This window comes from Eleutherodactylus coqui, chromosome 1, assembly GCF_035609145.1.
Source record: "Eleutherodactylus coqui strain aEleCoq1 chromosome 1, aEleCoq1.hap1, whole genome shotgun sequence".
Taxonomy (NCBI): Eukaryota; Metazoa; Chordata; class Amphibia; order Anura; family Eleutherodactylidae; genus Eleutherodactylus; species Eleutherodactylus coqui.
Genome location: NC_089837.1, coordinates 366,971,051 through 366,989,979, shown reverse-complemented (window position 1 = coordinate 366,989,979; position 18,929 = coordinate 366,971,051). Strand labels below are relative to the sequence as shown.

The 18,929-nt window shown below is 43.1% G+C and overlaps 1 protein-coding gene across 1 annotated transcript in view; it reads left to right on the top strand.

The window, feature by feature from the left end:
* Positions 1-18,929, top strand: part of DMD (dystrophin) — a 2,524,637-nt gene that overhangs the window by 400,206 nt on the left and 2,105,502 nt on the right. The window contains exon 2 of the mRNA XM_066577956.1: positions 3,830-3,891. Coding sequence (XP_066434053.1) covers positions 3,830-3,891 — 62 coding nt within the window. The remainder of the gene's footprint in view (positions 1-3,829; positions 3,892-18,929) is intronic.

The window sequence follows — 18,929 nt, the reverse complement described above, 5'->3', positions numbered from 1 at the left end:
GCTGAGTGTGAGTGAGAATTATCCTACTGAAAATGATGGTTGCAAGCCCTGTCATGAGAGGCAACACATGTTGCTGCCGAATTTCAAGCCTATCACAACTTTTAGACTCCCGCACTCACAGAGATGGCAATCCCCCTGACCTAATCTTCCTCCACCTCTGCTCCGCTTCCCACTTTACTAACTCCCTCCTCCCACTCTCTGACCTCAACCTCCTCTCTGTTTCCATCAAACACCCTAGCATCTCCCCAGACCTTCCTACCTATCGCACCTACAGGAACCTCCAGACGGTCCACACCCAACAGTTCGTCGATGACTTACAGTCATCCCTGTCCCCCATCTCTCTCCTCACATGCCCCAATCTGGCTGCCACACCCTCCTGCACCACCCTTTGATGCACCCTTGGCGAAGCAGCACCCCCCGTAAACCGAGCTGTCAACTGAAGATTGCAGCAGCCTTTGCTCACATCCCAAACGCACTTCATCTGATGGTGCTCTTGGTGTGCTGAACGGATAAAGAGAAAGTCAAAACAGCCTGCAGACTTCATTCACTGCAAAGTTATGCTCAAAACTTACCATCTTGCCCTCAACCATACCAAACAAGTCTATTGAACCTCCATTATCTCCTCACTATTCCATAGCCCTAAGCAACTTTTTGATATCTTCCACTCTCTCCTCAACCCTAAAGAACAGGCCCCCAGTGGATCTCAGTGCTAGCCACCCATTTCAAAGAAAAAAATTGAAAATATCCAAAAAGAAATCATTGCACAATATACAGCAAGCCACGATCACAGTCCCTTCAGCACTGCATTCATTACTAAATCACTATTTGCACTTGAACAAACAATGGAGGAAGAAGTCTCCAGACTGATTTTCTCTGCTCGCCCCACCACCTGTGCCATTAACCCTCTCCCCTATGACCTCTTGCTGTCCCTCTCCCCGGCTATCATTACCCACCTCACCACCATCTTCAACCTCTCCGTAACCTCAGACATCTTCCCCTTCCTCATTCAAACACTCCATCATATCCCCTCTGCTAAAGACGTCAACCTTGACCCATCTAACCCTGACAACTACTGACCCATCTCAAATCTCCCTACAGTCCGGCTTCCGGCCCCTACGCTTGACCGAAACCGCCTTCACAAAAAATCTCAAATGACCTCCGTTCTGCTAGCACACTCAGATTAAATCCCCCCCCCCAATCCAAACCTCACATTCATAATATAATGCTGTACATATGCAACTACATTGCTTATGTGCATCGTTTATGTGCAATGTATCTAAGTTACAGAATTGGAAATGAAAAAAAGAAACAAGTCTACTGTACATGACAGCGTGCATGAAATATGCTATCATGCGCAATGAAAATTCGCTGCCATTCATGGTGATAGGCTGGCTTACAAAGCGGTAAAACGCTGCGTGATACACTCAGCATTTTACAACACGCTTGTGTGAGCCCGCCTTAGGATGACCGAATTTTGTACGCTGAGGTTTCTTAGATCATACCACCAGCAATTGCACTAGTGTGTTGCTCCACAGTAAAGGCAAGATTGAAGTGCTTACCAAGTGGCCTCTATACTTGAATGCAACCGCCATTGGTTCCCAAGCAGAACTTGGAATCATCAATACAATTCAATTGCAGTATGTGGCAGTCCAGGTTTCTCTTTCATAATACCACTGTAAATGAAGGTGACAACGTTGGGGTGTTAATGTCAGGACATGTAATGGGTGCTGTTACACCTAATTTACAACGGGAGGGCAAGATGACCAGACTTAGACTCACATATTTTGTCCATGTAATGTGAGCAGAGGTGCTACAAAAATCTATAATGCTTTTACAGATCAGTGGAGAAAGATGACCTGGCCGCCAAAGAACACAATGGCGTGATCCTGTGAAAGATGATACTGGCATGATATCACACAACTGAAAGAAGCAGTGCAAAACGGAATTACATGGAGGGAGCTCGCCTTTAGGGTCGCCAACGACTAAACGGCTAACAACAACCCACCTAATTTTCTTCTGCTAAGCACCTGGAAATTGCACAGATAAAGACAGGGATTTGTAATGAATGTGCCACCTGTGCCTGGATGGTGGACAACAAAACTGTTGGATCTGCTCATGCATGTTGATGGATCAAGTTATATTCTCTACTGGTAGCTTGTCTGGGCAATCTGGAGCCTGTTTGTTATGTGTGCATTCCCTCACGTAACCATTACTCCTAATACCTCCTAACAGCTTGATCAGAATGACCTAGATGGCAGGCAATTCATCAAGATGACCCACAGAGAGCACTTGCGTATATGTTCTGTACTAGATGGATCACAGCGATATACACTGTGCTATCTGAATCACAGCAACTAAGTGACAGACAAAAGAGTATAAATGGGGGTACATCAAACAGGGCGATAGTAATATCCCAATATGTACTCTATAACCTGCATCACAGCAGCTTAATCCTAGGTAAAGGAGTATGAATGAAGATACATCAAACTGGGAAAAAATAATGTCCCAAAATGTACTCCATATAATACAGCAACCCTACCTATATGTGCTGCCCTAATAGTTTTCACAGCAACTCCTCACATGCCCTATAATATATGAAAAAAACTGGCCCTGTTCTAGCAGCCCAGTAGCATGTAATCAGCATTAATGATAGCCTTTGAGGCTTCGTGTGAGGTTAGTTTAAAAAGTTTGGGATATAATTAGAGACGATCGAGCATACTCGCTAAGGACAATTACTCGGGCGAGCATTGTCCTTAGCGAGTACCTGCCCGCTCGGAAGAAAAGATTCGGGTGCCGGCGGGGGGGGGGGGGGAGAGGCGGGGGAGAGCAGGGGGGAACGGAGGGGAGATCTCTCTCTCCCTCTCTCCCCCCCGCTCCCACCTGCTCACTCTCGCAACTCACCGCTCACCCGCGCCGGCACCCGAATCTTTTCTTCCGAGCGGGCAGGTACTCCCTAAGGACAATACTCGCTCGAGTAATTGCCCTTAGTGAGTATGCTTGCTCATCTCTAGATATAATACAATATTCACCTGAGTGCTGCAAGTTTGTACTTTTGCTTTTGGACCCAGTACTTGTATTGTATTACTATGATGAAATATTTATGTGATATTACTTTAATTGATGTTAATTAAGGAATTTACTGAAGCCTCTTTAAATATTTTGTATCACCACTATTAGATATATTTTCCTATTAACTGAAAGCTACCATAGCAACTCCAAGAAAAGAAAACTGCTTCTATAATCTCTGCTTCTGGGATTTTAAGTGTCAGAACAATTCCTGCATTTGGACAGATATCTTATTGTAAAATCTAGAAAAGCTAATTGCAAATACTAGGAATAGACCTGTTCTAAAAAATAGAATTGTAAGTTATGTCCTCTTTAGATAGTAGATACAATTTACTAGCAATTTTGAAATTTGCCAACTTATACATTTTGATATTAATATAACAGAGCTGGAAATAATTTAGATAAAGTATGATCATGGTAGCAGACTTTTTCTTGGACTTCCCATAAGTTATTGCTTTACTGTCTAATATCATCCAATTGTACAGTAGTCTGGATTCAATCCCATCTCTGATCACAGGCTCAGGCTCTTCCTTTGTCTACATTATTGGGATCTATTTGCTAACAAACTTTGTACATATGTGCATATTTTGAAACAATGTATTGTCTAAATGAAAAAAGGTCCAATAAGGAACCATAGCTGATATGATGAAAGTTCACTTTTTTCCCAAAAAACTTTGAAAGGTTTTTAACTGTTCATACTTTTAGGCTGCGTTTCATTTCTAATTTGGTTGAACTAAGTCCAGCATTATTTTCATGTTTTCAGATGAAAGAGAAGATGTTCAAAGAAAAACATTCACGAAATGGATAAATGCTCAGTTTGCAAAGGTATGCAGTACTTTCATTTCAATTTTTCTATTCTGTACTTAAGAAAATGTTTTTCTCTTATGTTGATTGGTCACCTTGTAAAAATATTTAACAAGTTTATATGAATTGGAGTGTGTATTAGGAGCAATATTTGTCTTATTTATCAACCCCGATTATTAAATACCTTCAGATTACTTAGAGAATAGTTTTTGTCATGCAAACTATATAACTTGCTTTAGCATATAAATTAATGGAAATTGCTTTCTGTTACAGTATTGTTACATAATCACAGGAGAAATACTGTATGCTGCTTGTCCCACAGCTCCAAATTTCCTGCATCCACATATAGTTAAAAGCTCCTTAGCTTGCTTTAGTGATGGCTACAGGCAGCTCGAATGTTGTTTAACTCTACAGTATGTCTCTACAGGAGATTTGAAGTTCTGTATAAGTAGAAATGTCTGTAACGCTATATGTTGGGGAAGGGAGTGTGAATGTTTTTATTTTTAATTGCTGGTAGGCAGTATAGCAATGTCCCCAGATCTTCCACTGTGGATTGCAAGCCACTTGTTCTAGTTCTTCTACTCAATTGGATCATTACTAGAGATGAGCGAACACCAAAATGTTCGGGTGTTCGTTATTCGGAACGAACTTCCCGTGATGCTCGAGGGTTCGTTTCGAACAACGAACCCCATTGAAGTCAATGGGCGACCAGAACATTTTTGTATTTCGCCGATGCTCGCTAAGGTTTTCATGTGTGAAAATCTGGGCAATTCAGGAAAGTGATGGGAATGACACAGTGACGGATAGGGCAGGCGAGGGGCTACATGGTGGGCTGCATCTCAAGTTCACAGATCCCACTATTAAGCCACAATAGCGGCAAGAGTGCCCCCCCCCCCCCACTGTCAGCATAAAGATCGTCCTCCTCTGGCACAGCTGTAACAGCTGTAGCAGAGAAGAACGATGTTTGCCCATTGAATTCAATGGAGCGGCAATACAGCAGGTTCCACTGAATGCAATGGGCTGCCGGCGATCGCAGGATGAATGGTCGGAAAGGGGTTAAATATATAACCCCTTTCCTGCAATTCATCCAGAAATGTGTTACACTAAAAATATATACCGGCGTATAAGGCGACGGGGCGTATAAGACGACCCCCCAACTGTCACCTTATACGCCGGTAATACAGTGGAGCAAAGAATAAAAATCATTACTTACGTTTTTAGATGATCTGCGGCGCTCTTGCAGGCTGTCACTCCCTCCTAATCCACGGCAGACAAGCTTTCTCTATGAAAGGCTTTAAATCCCTGCCTCCAGAAAGACACGTGCCTTCAGCCAATCACAGCCAATGACAATGATGTCATTGAATGGCTGTGATTGGCTGTGTTTCTGGAGGCGGGGATTTCAAGCCTTGAAATCCCCGCCTCCAGAAACACAGCCAATCACAGCCATTCAATGACATCATTGTCATTGGCTGTGATTGGCTGAAGGCACGTGTCTTTCTGGAGGCAGGGATTTAAAGTCTTTCGTGGAGAAAGCAATACTCTGCCGTGGACCAGGAGGGAGTGACAGCCTGCAGGAGCGCCGCAGATCATCTAAAAACGTAAGTAATGATTTTTATTCTTTGCTCCACTGTATTACCGGCGTATAAGGTGACAGTTGGGGGGTCGCCTTATACGCCGGTATATATTTTTAGTGTAACACATTTCTGGATGAATTGCAGGAAAGGGGTTATATATTTAACCCCTTTCCGACCATTCATCCTGCGATCGCCGGCAGCCCATTGCATTCAGTGGAACATGCTGTATTGCCGCTCCATTGAATTCAATGGGCAAACATCGTTCTTCTCTGCTACAGCTGTTACAGCTGTGCCAGAGAAGAAGGATTTGTCTTCTATATGTTCTCAATGGGGTCAGCGCTGCTGCCGCTGGCCCCATTGAGCGCATATAGAATGCATCCATAGCGAGCCGCGGGAGGGGCAGATTTCAATACTCGGGTGACACCTTATCTCCCCAGCCACTCACAGCAGGGGGGTGGTATAGGGCTTAAACGTTGCAGGGGGAAGTTGTAATGCCTTCCCTGTCTTTATATTGGCCAAAAAAAAGCGCTAACGTCTCAGGGAAGAAAGTTAAATTAACCAGAACACCGCATGGTGTTCGTTACGAATAACGAACATCCCGAACACCCTAATATTCGCACGAATATCAAGCTCGGACGAACGCGTTCGCTCATCTCTAATCATTACTTATGTATAATTATTAGGGGAAAAGGTTCTATCTCTCCTATCTATGATATTTTTTGCCTCACTGCTGCCATGTGTTTTCATTACTACTGGTTCGTAATAAACAATGACATTTTATTGCATCTATAAAAATTACATTATAGGTGAATGGAACTTTAGGAGTGCTTTTGGCACACTTTTTTGCTGCATAAATTTATCTCCAGCCTGCCCTATTCTTTGCAATAAATCACTGTTACATTTATGCAGGGCTTATCCACCTGGCCTGTCGAACAAACAAAGAAAAAGGGTTCACACCAAAACATAACCATCCAAGATGGACCACACCAACAAACATAAAAGGGAAAGTTATCCCTTGCAACTTTTGGGGAGTGGATTGTGCCTACTAGCAGAAAAATTGTCCTAAAGGTCTAGTCTGTCCCTAGATGGAAAGTTGGAAAGAGGACAGAACAAGACAGATGAAAGATAAACTCATAGGTACTCAACACACAGATGTCGCATGCTCACACTACACACGACATTCAGATGTCAACACACCTACAGACAGAAGGGATACATACAGAACAGACTAGACATTTACGCAGCTATGGAAGGAAGAGATTTGGACGTCCACACACCTACAGACAGAAGGGGATTCAAGCATCCACACACCTACAGACAGAAGGGGATTCAAGCATCCACACATCTATTGTCAGGTTGTCCTGCTGGGATCTGTTGTTATATGGGTTTCCAGCAGCACAGCTCCACAGGTGTGGCATGTTTGTGCTGGCTGGGTGTGAAGTTCTTCAGCCAGCCAATTACCACAGGACTATGGTATACATGTACTAGCCCTTCTGCTAGAGGAAGCTGGTTTACCAACACCATTGTGTTTGCTCCATCCATGGTGTTTTTGTGTATTTGTGTGAACAGTGACGTATCCTGTGTGTCTGTGCAGGTGGCCGGACATGAGGTGTGGACAGTCATGTTCTGTGTTGTGCGTGAACAGTGATCTGTTCATTGGGTCTGTGCAGGTGGCCAGACTAGATGTAGGAAAATTGTGTGAAATTTCATGGTGTGTTGGTGTGAGGTATGTCCTGTCCTGCTGTCGATTGTTTGCCATTTAGGACGAAATAGGTCATTTATCCCATGCAAATGGAGCTTAGCATGCAGATTTTTGCAACAGTGAAATAAAGGTAATTGAATCTAAAATAAAGTGCTTCCAGCTATTAAGGCCTTAGTCACACGGGCGTTTTTTCGTGCGATTTGCGGATCGCATGACGGATGCGCATCCGCAAATCGCGTGACCGGGGCCAAAAAAATCGCCCGAAAAATCTGCTCCTAGCCGCGTTTCATTAGAAACGGGCTGGAGCTGTCCAGCGCATTGAATTCAATGGAGCCGGCAATACAGCCGGCTCTATTGAAAGCAATGCGCTGCGGGCGAGCGCGAGATGAATTGTCGGGCAGGGCTTAAATATATAAGCCCTTCCCTGCAATTCATCCAGAAAAGTGTAAAAATAAAAAAAATCTATATACTCACCTTGTCCCAGCAGACGGAGTTCAGAGCGGCCGGCCTGCAGTGGGTGTGAAGGGGGTGTGAGTCAGCCTTGCCTCTGATTGGCTCAGCGCTGAGCCAATCAGAGGCAGCACTCACTCACACCCCCTTCACACCCACTGCAGGCCGGCCGCTCTGAACTCCGGCTGCCGGGACAAGGTGAGTATATAGATTTTTTTTATTTTTACACATTTCTGGATGAATTGCAGGGAAGGGCTTATATATTTAAGCCCTTCCCGACAATTCATCCCGCGCATGCCGGCAGCCCATTGCTTTCAGTGGAACCTGCTGTATTGCCGGCTCCATTGAATTCAATGGGCAAACATCGTTCTTCTCTGCCACAGCTGTTACAGCTGTGGCAGAGAAGAATGATTTGTCTTCTATATGTTCTCAATGGGGTCGGCGCTGCTGCCGCCGGCCCCATTGAGCGCATATAGAGAAGAGAACAGGAATCGCAGATCGCAGATAGGTGCGATCTGCGATTTCTGTTCTATAATTTATCGGACGAGCGCATAAAAAGCACTCATGTGTCCGATACCATTGCAAAGCAATGGTTTTAAAAAATCGCCGGACGCATGCGCATGCGCAAGTTGCGCGAAAAAACGCCCGTCTGACTAAGGCCTAAAGGTGTTGTCTCCTCACAGACAGCCTCTTTTTATATAAATTCTTTATTTATAGATTTGAAGAGAGTAAAGAAGGAAAAGAGGGATGTGGGGGTATGGGTGTAACAACACACTAAAATTCTCACAACAATCGTAATTGTAAAATTGCATTGCAACATTAACCCCTTCATGACATGGCCTATTTTGGGCTTAAGGACCAAGCCTTATTTTTCCAATCGGACATCTGTCACTTTATGTGCTAATAACTTTTGAATGCTTTTACTTATCAATGTGATTCTGAGATTGTTTTTTCGTGACATATTGTACTTTATGTTTGTGTAAAAATTGCATCAATAAATTTTGTCTTAACTAGGAAAACAAATCGAAATTTGCAGAAAATTTGGAAAAATTGACAATTTTCAAACTTTGAATTAAACTTTCTGTAAGACAGATAGTCAAACACCACAAAATAGTTAATAATTAACATTTCCCATATGCCTGCTTTATACTGCAATAATTTTTTAAGCGTTATTTTATTTTTTTTAGACTCCACAAAGTATATAAATTTAGCAGTCATTTTTCAAATTTGCTAGCAAATTTCAAAATCTGAATTTTTAAGGGCCAACTCAGTTTAGGCGTGGATTTTAAGAGCCTGTATACCAGAAAACCCCCACAAATCACCACATTTTAAAAACTGCACCTTTCAAAGTATTTAAAATGGCATTTAGAAAGTTTATTAACGCTTTAGATGCTTCACAGGAATTAAACAAATGTGCATCAGAAATTAGAAAAATTCAATTTTTCTACAGATTTTCAATTTAAAACCATTTTCTCCTATAAAACAGCAGGAGTTAACAGAGAAACAAAACTCGGGATTTATTACCAGGATTCTGCAGTTTTTAGAAATGCCCCATATGTGGGCGTAAACTGTTGTTCACGCACATGGCAGGGCTCAGAAGAGAGGGAGCGATATTTGGCTTTTTGAATGCAGATTTTGCTGGAATAATTTTCAGACCCCATGTAGTGTTTGCAGTGCCCCCGAGGTACCAGTACATTTGAAACCCCCAAGAATTGACCCCATTTTGGAAACTAGACCCCTCAGGAAATTTATTAAGGGGTGTAGTGAGAGGTTTGAACCCACAGGTGCTTGAGGAATTTTTTTAACAATTTGAGTTGAATACGAAAAATTCCATTTTTTCACATAATGTTTAGCTTTAGGCCCAGATTTATAGGTTTTACCAGGAGCAGAAGGAGAAAAGGTACCCCATGATGCGTTACCCAATTGCTCCCGAGCACGGAAATGCCCCATATGTGGGCGTAAACTGTTGTTCACGCACATGGCAGGGCTCAGAAGAGAAGGAGCGATATTTGGCTTTTTGAATGCAGATTTTGCTGGAATAATTTTCAGACCCCATGTAGTGTTTGCAGTGCCCCCGAGGTACCAGTACATTTGAAACCCCCAAGAATTGACCCCATTTTGGAAACTAGACCCCTCAGGAAATTTATTAAGGGGTGTAGTGAGAGGTTTGAACCCACAGGTGCTTGAGGAATTTTTTTAACAATTTGAGTTGAATACGAAAAATTCCATTTTTTCACATAATGTTTAGCTTTAGGCCCAGATTTATAGTTTTTACCAGGAGCAGAAGGAGAAAAGGTACCCCATGATGCGTTACCCAATTGCTCCCGAGCACGGAAATGCCCCATATGTGGGCGTAAACTGTTGTTCACGCACATGGCAGGGCTCAGAAGAGAAGGAGCGATATTTGGCTTTTTGAATGCAGATTTTGCTGGAATAATTTTCAGACCCCATGTAGTGTTTGCAGTGCCCCCGAGGTACCAGTACATTTGAAACCCCCAAGAATTGACCCCATTTTGGAAACTAGACCCCTCAGGAAATTTATTAAGGGGTGTAGTGAGAGGTTTGAACCCACAGGTGCTTGAGGAATTTTTTTAACAATTTGAGTTGAATACGAAAAATTCCATTTTTTCACATAATGTTTAGCTTTAGGCCCAGATTTATAGTTTTTACCAGGAGCAGAAGGAGAAAAGGTGCCCCATGATGCGTTACCCAATTGCTCCCGAGCACGGAAATGCCCCATATGTGGGCGTAAACTGTTGTTCACGCACATGGCAGGGCTCAGAAGAGAAGGAGCGATATTTGGCTTTTTGAATGCAGATTTTGCTGGAATAATTTTCAGACCCCATGTAGTGTTTGCAGTGCCCCCGAGGTACCAGTACATTTGAAACCCCCAAGAATTGACCCCATTTTGGAAACTAGACCCCTCAGGAAATTTATTGAGGGGTGTAGTGAGAGGTTTGAACCCACAGGTGCTTGAGGAATTTTTTTAACAATTTGAGTTGAATACGAAAAATTCCATTTTTTCACATAATGTTTAGCTTTAGGCCCAGATTTATAGTTTTTACCAGGAGCAGAAGGAGAAAAGGTACCCCATGATGCGTTACCCAATTGCTCCCGAGCACGGAAATGCCCCATATGTGGGCGTAAACTGTTGTTTGGGCACATGGCAGGGCTCAGAAGAGAAGGAGCGATATTTGGCTTTTTGAATGCAGATTTTGCTGGAATAATTTTCAGACCCCATGTAGTGTTTGCAGTGTCCCTGGGGTGACAGTACATTTGAAACCCCCAAGAATTGACCCCATTTTGAAAACTACACCCCTCAGGGAATTTATTAAGGGGTGCAGTGAGCGTTTTGAACTCATAGGTTTTTCAGGAATTTTTTCAACAGTTTGAGTTGAATACGAAAAATTCAAATTTTTCCTGTAATGTTTAGCTTTTGGCCCAGATTTATATTTTTTTACCAGGAGCAGAAGGAGAAAAGGTACCCCATGATGCGTTACGCAATTTCTCCCGGGCACGGAAATGCCCCATATGTGGGCATAAATCGTTGTTTGGGCACATGGCAGTGCTCAGAAGGAAAGGAGCACCTTTTGAATGCAGATTTTGCTGGAATCATTTTCAGCCCCCATGTAGTGTCTGCAGTGCCCCTGAGGTACCAGTACATTTGAAACCCCAAAGAATTGACCCCATTTTGGAAACTTGTCCCCTCAGGGAATTTAGTAAGGGGTGTAGTGAGCGTTTTGAACTCATAGGTGTTTCAGGAATTTTTTAACAGTTTGAATTGAATACAAAAAAATTCTAATTTTTCCAGCAATGTTTAGCTTTAGGCCCAGATTTATAGCTTTTACCAGGAGCAGAAGGAGAAAAGGTACCCCATGATGCATTACCCAATTTCTCCCGGGCACGGAAATGCCCCATATGTGGGCGTAAACTGTTGTTTGGGCACATAGCAGGGCTCAGAAGGAAAGGAGCGGTTTTTGAATGCAGATTTTGCTGGAATAATTTTCAGACCCCATATAGTGTTTGCAGTGCCCCTGAGGTACCAGTACATTTGAAACCCCCAAGAATTGACCCCATTTTGGAAACTTGTCCCCTCAGGGAATTTAGTAAGGGGTGTAGTGAGCGTTTTGAACTCATAGGTGTTTCAGGAATTTTTTTAACAGTTTGAATTGAATACAAAAAAATTCTAATTTTTCCAGCAATGTTTAGCTTTAGGCCCAGATTTATATTTTTTACCAGGAGCAGAAGGAAAAAAGGTACCCCATGATGCGTTACCCAATTGCTCCTATGTGCAGAAATGCCCCATATCTGGGCGTAAACTGTTTGGGCACATGGCAGGGCCCAGAAGGGAAGGACTTGGCATGTGGGTTTATGTACAAGCTGTGCGAAGTACATCGGGGTAAAACGTCAGGGCAACAGTCAAATTAAAATTTCAGGGATGTGTGGTATGTCTTAAAACAATTTTTTATACACAGGCCGGGTTGTGTGGGGCACGTTTCGCAATGATGTATGGTGTCCTTTCTTATCCCTTGTTTGTAGCACACTCTGCACTTTTTTTGGGTCCTTCCCTTCTTCCCAGTGGAGGGAATTTCACTGGGAAAGTGCTGCCCTGGTACAATCCTCGTGGCCTCGCTTCCAGAAGTACTGGGCTGCTCTCCCACCTCCTGTTCCCCAAATATTAGGGCCTTGATAACGTCTTCCTGAAACTCGAGGAAGGTGCCCCTCTGGCCTGCACCCCGATACAGCACGTAGGCATTGTACATTGCCATCTGTACGAGGTGCACAGCCAGTTTTTTGTACCACACCCGTGTTTTCCGCATGGCATTATATGGCTCCAGTACCTGGTCTGATAGGTCCACACCTCCCATGTTCTTATTATAGTCAAGGACACAGTCTGGTTTGGGGGTTTCTGTACTGGTACCTCGTACTGGGCAGGGGGTACTACTGTGGCCGTGGATTGTGGTCAATATAAGGACATCCCTCTTGTCCTTATACTTGACACACAACATATTGTCGCTGCATTGGGCCCGGCTCTCACCCCTTCTGAGCAGTTGCCCAAGCAGCGTTTTAGGGAGGCTTCTCTGATTTTTTCGGATGGTACCACATGCCACTGTTCCTCTGGAAGCGAGGCACTGAAACAGGGGGACACTGGTATAAAAGTTGTCCACGTATAGATGGTAACCCTGGTCTAATAGTGGGTGCACTAGTTCCCACACTATTTTCCCTGTTACTCCCAGCACGGGGGGGCATTCTGGGGGCTCAATTTTGGTGTCCTTTCCCTCATAAAGGCGGAATTTATGCGTGTACCCCGATGTACTTTCGCACAATTTGTACAATTTCACGTAATACCGTGCCCGCTTACTGGGCAGGTACTGGCGGAATTTAAGCCTCCCCTTGAAGTGCACCAGGGACTCGTCTACTGCAATATTTTTTTGGGGGGTATATGCCTGGGCAAATTTAAAATTAAAATGTTCCACTACTGGCCTGATTTTATATAAACGATCATAATTGGGATGATCACTTGGGGGGCACTCTGCATTATCGTTATAGTGCAAAAATTTTTGGATCATCTCAAACCGTGTCTTTGACATTGCCATGCGGAACATAGGAGTGTGATACAAAATGTCAGTACTCCAGTACGCCCGGATGGTCGGCTTTTTCACTAGACCCATGGTTAACACAAGACCCCAAAATTTTTTTATTTCTAGTGGATCCACAGGGGTCCACATATCGGGTCTTGCGTAGCTGGAGGTGGGATTTTGCTGTATAAAATGCTGGGCATACAAATTCGTTTGGGTCACTATGTGTGCAATAAAATCATCGGGAAAAAAAAACATAAAAAAGTCCCTCGCTCTGAGCCCTTCAGTATCAAACTGAATCCCTGGGTTGCCATGGAAGTCAGGGATCTGGGGTCTAAAATTTTCAGGAGTACCCCAACTAACATCAGGTGTATTGGGGTCCACAGTAGTGGCGGTCCTTGGACGCCTTCTTGGGGGTACAGGTAGTTCAGATTCACTAGATGAGGATGAAGATGAGGAGGAGGAGAATGCGAGAAAAGTTGCGTCATCCCCACTAGCAGAATCTGAGTCAGAGGCAATAATTGCGTACACCTCCTCAGCAGTATATCTCCTGCGGGCCATTATAAAAGTGTAATATGCACTTCAGAAAAAAAAAATTATTGTATAGGACACTGCGGGTTCACTGGGATGGGGTGACCAGCGAACGGGGGCAGAAATGCAGAACAAACTTTATTTTAATTTTATTTTTTTAGACTGACAGATATGCTGACAATACACGAACACACTACGCCGACTAACTATACGCTACGCTGACAAACTATACACTACGCTGACTAACTACACAGTACACCGACGGACTACACACTACGCTGACTAACTTCACACTACGCTGACTGATGACGGGAAGGGGACTATAAAATGGGAACACAAAAGGAACTTTTTTTTTCTTTTCTTTTCTTTTTTTTTTTACACCGACAGATACGCTGACAAACTATACACTACACTACACTACACTGACTAATGACGGGAAGGGGGACTATAAAATGGGAACACAAAAGGAACTTTTTTTTTTCTTTTTTTTCTTTTTTTTTTTTACACGGACAGATACACTGACAAACTGCACACTACGCTGACAAACTATACACTACACTACACTGACAAATGACGGGAAGGGGACTATAAAATGGGAACACAAAAGGAACTTTTTTTTTTCTTTTTTTTCTTTACACGGACAGATACACTGACAAACTGCACACTATGCTGACAAACTATACACTACACTACACTGACAAATAACGGGAAGGGGACTATAAAATGGGAACACAAAAGGAACTTTTTTTTTTCTTTTTTTTCTTTTTTTTTTTTACACGGACAGATACACTGACAAACTGCACACTACTGATCACACACTGCACTACAAATCCCAGCTACACTACAGATCACACTATTGATCACACCTCACTACACTACACACTACTGATTACACTCTCACTACACTGCTTATTACACCTCACTACACTCTCACTACACTACACTACTGATCACACCTCACTACACTCTCCCTACACTACAGATCGCTATGATTTTTTATTTTTTACACTGCTCTATCGCTCTCTACAACCGCCGGAAGCACTGTGAGGCGATTGCAGAGAGAGACTATACTATAAACAGCGGGCTTTCTGCTGCCGAGCTGTGATTGGTCAGTGAGTTCTTCACTGACCAATCACAGCGATCGCTGGGGCGGGACCACTGTGATTGGTCCCTGGCCCGCACGTAGTGATTGTCTGCTAACGATGTTAGCAAACGTCACTACTGTGTCGCCGCGATAGTCACCGCGGCGACACTGTAAGTGCAGGGCGTAAGTTTACGTCCAATTGCGGGAAGTATCCCGCTGCCAGGACGTAAACTTACGCCCTGCAGCGGGAAGGGGTTAATGAGTAGAATTACAAAAAGTGAGATAGAATTAACGAAGGTTGATAGCTAACTCCTCAGAAGACAGGGTTACCTACAGGAGTGGTTGATAGCTGACTCCTCGGTAGACAGGGATACCTACAGGAAGGAAGCTGGCCCTAAGTTAAGCAGGGAGGTGGAAGAGACCCTGCCTATATGCAGGGCAATTGTCTCGATAAAGGTGGCCGCACACTGGAACCTCAGCCCTGAGTATTGCTGACAGAGATGGGAATGGGATCTGAAATACTAAAACAGAAACACTGCACAGAAGTGACTACTACCAAGATGAGCAAAACGGAAGGGAAAAGGACACATATACAGATAAGGCAAAGATGCAAATAGTGCAAGCAGATAAACAGAGAAACAGACTAGGAGTACAGAAGCAGTTGACCTAGCAGTGGGGTGAACAGAGGAAATACTAATACTGAGGCAACCAACAAGTGGACCAGCTCAGCTTAAATACGAAAGCAATTGCTCATCAACTCTGAACCTGAGACGACAGCCAGTGGGCTTGTTAACCCCTCCAGCGGTGGTTAACCCTCTCAGTGCTGGACAGAAGCAGAAAGGAAAAGCAGAGGCCTTACAGGTAGGACAGGAACAAGAGGGAATAGAAGCTCTGCTTGATGATCTATTAACCGAATTAAATGAAAAATGCATTGTATTAAAGAAGTATATACTTTGGCTAATGAATTTAGTTGAGGGGTGGAAATTACTTATTCTTAAAGGAAATCCACATAGACCATGTTTTAGGATATTTCTCCACCTTTCCTTCTCGCAGAAATCTTGCTTTTTCCAGGTTGCTAAGTATGCTGATCTCATTTAGCCATTCCTAGACGTTGGGAGGATCTGAATTCCCTCAAGAGTAATGAATTTCTCTTTCCTGTTAAGGTTGGGGGGATTATGTTAAGCAGGAAAACTTATGGTGAGAGTATTACTTCCTTTTTTAAAATAAGATTTAGTATCCTTTGCACTTTGTGCAGGAAAGGCTGTAGATATGAGCAAGAGTACAGAATATGTGAGAGTGTACCTTTCGCTTTGAGACATCTCCAGCATAGAGGGGGCTATTTTGGATTGATTTTGAAGGGAAGATCAGGGGTTTTGTACCATCTGGAAATTATTTTATATTTTAACTCTTGATATTGATGTTGAGACTGAGTGTGAATTTTTTAAGATAGTATTAACTTCATCTTGTGAAAGTGCTATGCCGATATCGTTCTCCCAGTGATTGATATATGAAGACAGCCTCTTTTAACTGAAAGCCACCACAGCCATCAGCTCTGTTGATCTAGCTTACCAATCATGAAGGTTGAGTAGGCAACTGCTATAGGAGGCCTGGTGCCAGCTGTTGGCGTATAAAAAGTTTATAGTAGATACTATAGCTAAGTTTCTATCTTGGTAAGCTGATGAACCAATTGTTAGAAAGCCTGTCAGTTGATAGATACTTCACCAATCAGTAAAAGGGCGTCTCTGACTACACATTTTGCCATACAAGAGATGGACAGCAGGGCACTCTGACTGCACCATGTTGAAGAGGGGGAGACTTCCTTATAACATCCACTAGAAGCCTGCTGCTAGTGAATGAAGGGAATACCACCACCAGCTGGAGAAGGAAGCAAGATTCCATCCTCACCTGCAGCTTGGAGAAGCTGGACCAGCCCCTTGCAGGTTCCTGGGCTGATGAGTGGTTAATGCAGGGTCCTGTGCTATACAGGAGGGGATATACTGCTTCACATACTCTATCAAGAGGATGAGGTTGATCAGGCTTGTATGTGATATCAGTGCAGGTGGACTTTATTCAGGCTGCATACACTATGGGACGTGGAGCTTGTATGTAGGAGGTCATGTGGGCTCTGTGTACTGTGATAGGGGATCATAGACCAGTATCTGTGCTGAAGTTGGTGTGTTTCAGGTTTTTTGTATACCATAAGTCATGTGTGTCATAATGCTTCAGGTATTTTGAAACATAGTGTTCGACCTTTTAGCAACATACTGTACCTCCTTACCCATGGGACATTTTTGAACTCCATCCAATTCTCCCAGAAACACCTATTTTTGAGTACATTTGCAAAAGCCCTATCGCTTTAAGGGTGCCTTCACACTGGCGAGAAAAACGTGTGATTTTCTCGCATTGCGAGAGTGAGTGAAAATGCATGATTTTCAATGGTTTAGTTCTCATTTGCGATGTTTTCATCCTGCAATGCTGCGTGAAAAAAATGCAACATGTCCTTTCTTTTGCGATACCGCCAATTCTTTTCAATGGGGCCAACGGCAGCAGCATAAGCTCATTTGAAAACAAAGGGAGAACATTGCGTTCCCCCTCTGTGGCTGTGACAGCTGCGCCAGGGGATTCCTTCAGCCCTGCAGTTATGTGAGGCTGCCGCATCCAGGGGTTTCCACATGTTTTCAATAGGACTGGCGGCAGTAGTGCCGGCCCCATTGAAAACAGTGGGAGAAGATTGCCATCTCCTGCTGTGGCTGTGACAACTGTGGCAGGGATGAAGGGAACCCCCGTAGGGATGTGAGGCTGTTTCCATGTACGCCTAGCATTCAGCGTTTTTTTAGAAGGATTGCGAGGGCGATATCGGGCTGTGAATCAAAACCCGATATCACTCTCGCCAGTGTAGAGGAGCCCTAAGACTTACTTTGCAGGCTTTCTGGGACACCCTTTTGGATTTTTGCTACTGGGCCCTGAAATTTCAATGTATGCCCTTGCTGGCTTCAGACCTGCAGCAAACAGATGATTTTGCTGTAGAAAGATTCAGTTGGTTATGCTTCACCTCCGCATTAACCACTGACTATCTATGTAATACATGGATAGATTGAGCCCACAGGAATGAAAGTTGTTATTTGTAAGCTGGGATCTACTGGTGTAGATGCTAGCCAGTCAGTGTCACAACACACATTGCAAGCTCCAGTCAATACACAGGGGTCGAAGCATTTCCCTGTATGTTGGAGTGCTAACAGCAGGTAGAAAAGGAAATTCTGTTGCTGCTGAAGGTCATGGTACAGAAATTTGGGCCTCTAGATTTCCACCTATACTGTATGCAATTGACTGTTAACTTGTAAGATTGATGCACAGTAATAGTTTTCTCTTTGCAGGGGGGCTACATTGTAAGACCTCAATATTTCCACTAAACGTTTCATTAATTAATTGAAATTCCTTCCTAGGACAGTTCATATTTTTATTATTATAAAGAACGTGAGTGTTGAATTGTTTGTTTTATCAATTATACCAATAACCCCATTAAATATTTCAGAAAAGAGATGGCTAATGTGTTCCAAACAGAATTATGCAATTGGCTTCATAACTTATACCGAAATCATTTTATCTACCTTTCATGTATTTATTTATGATTATGTGAGAAGATGGATTACCATCCTGTCTCATAAACCGTCATATTAGTTTTATGGTTCTCTGTTAGTATGTACTATTATCTATAAAATTAACTAATTTTTAGGATGGGCTTGTATTCCACGTTTATCAGTAATGTGAAAGATGTCCAACTGATATTTCACAGTCTTAGTCAGCTGGAATTGAACCAATGTGATTTATAATTAGTAATAAAAGCGTGAATTTGATTCATGAAATGATTAAAGAAACTGTAGCATTGTGAAGTATCCAAACAAACATACTGTGTACTGTTCTTACCATGGAAATCATTTGGAACAGGAACTTACTATTTAGGCATCATATTGCATTCTTTGCTTGCAGTATATGGTTTTTTGCAGTAGGTACTAAAAAGTAATTCATCAGCTGCATGCCAAAAATTTGGTATGAATCACAGCTCTGTTTACATCTGTTAAGAGCCTCTATCAGAGACATAAATTGGGAGTATCTCCTAACACGTACCTCTGAGAGAAGGC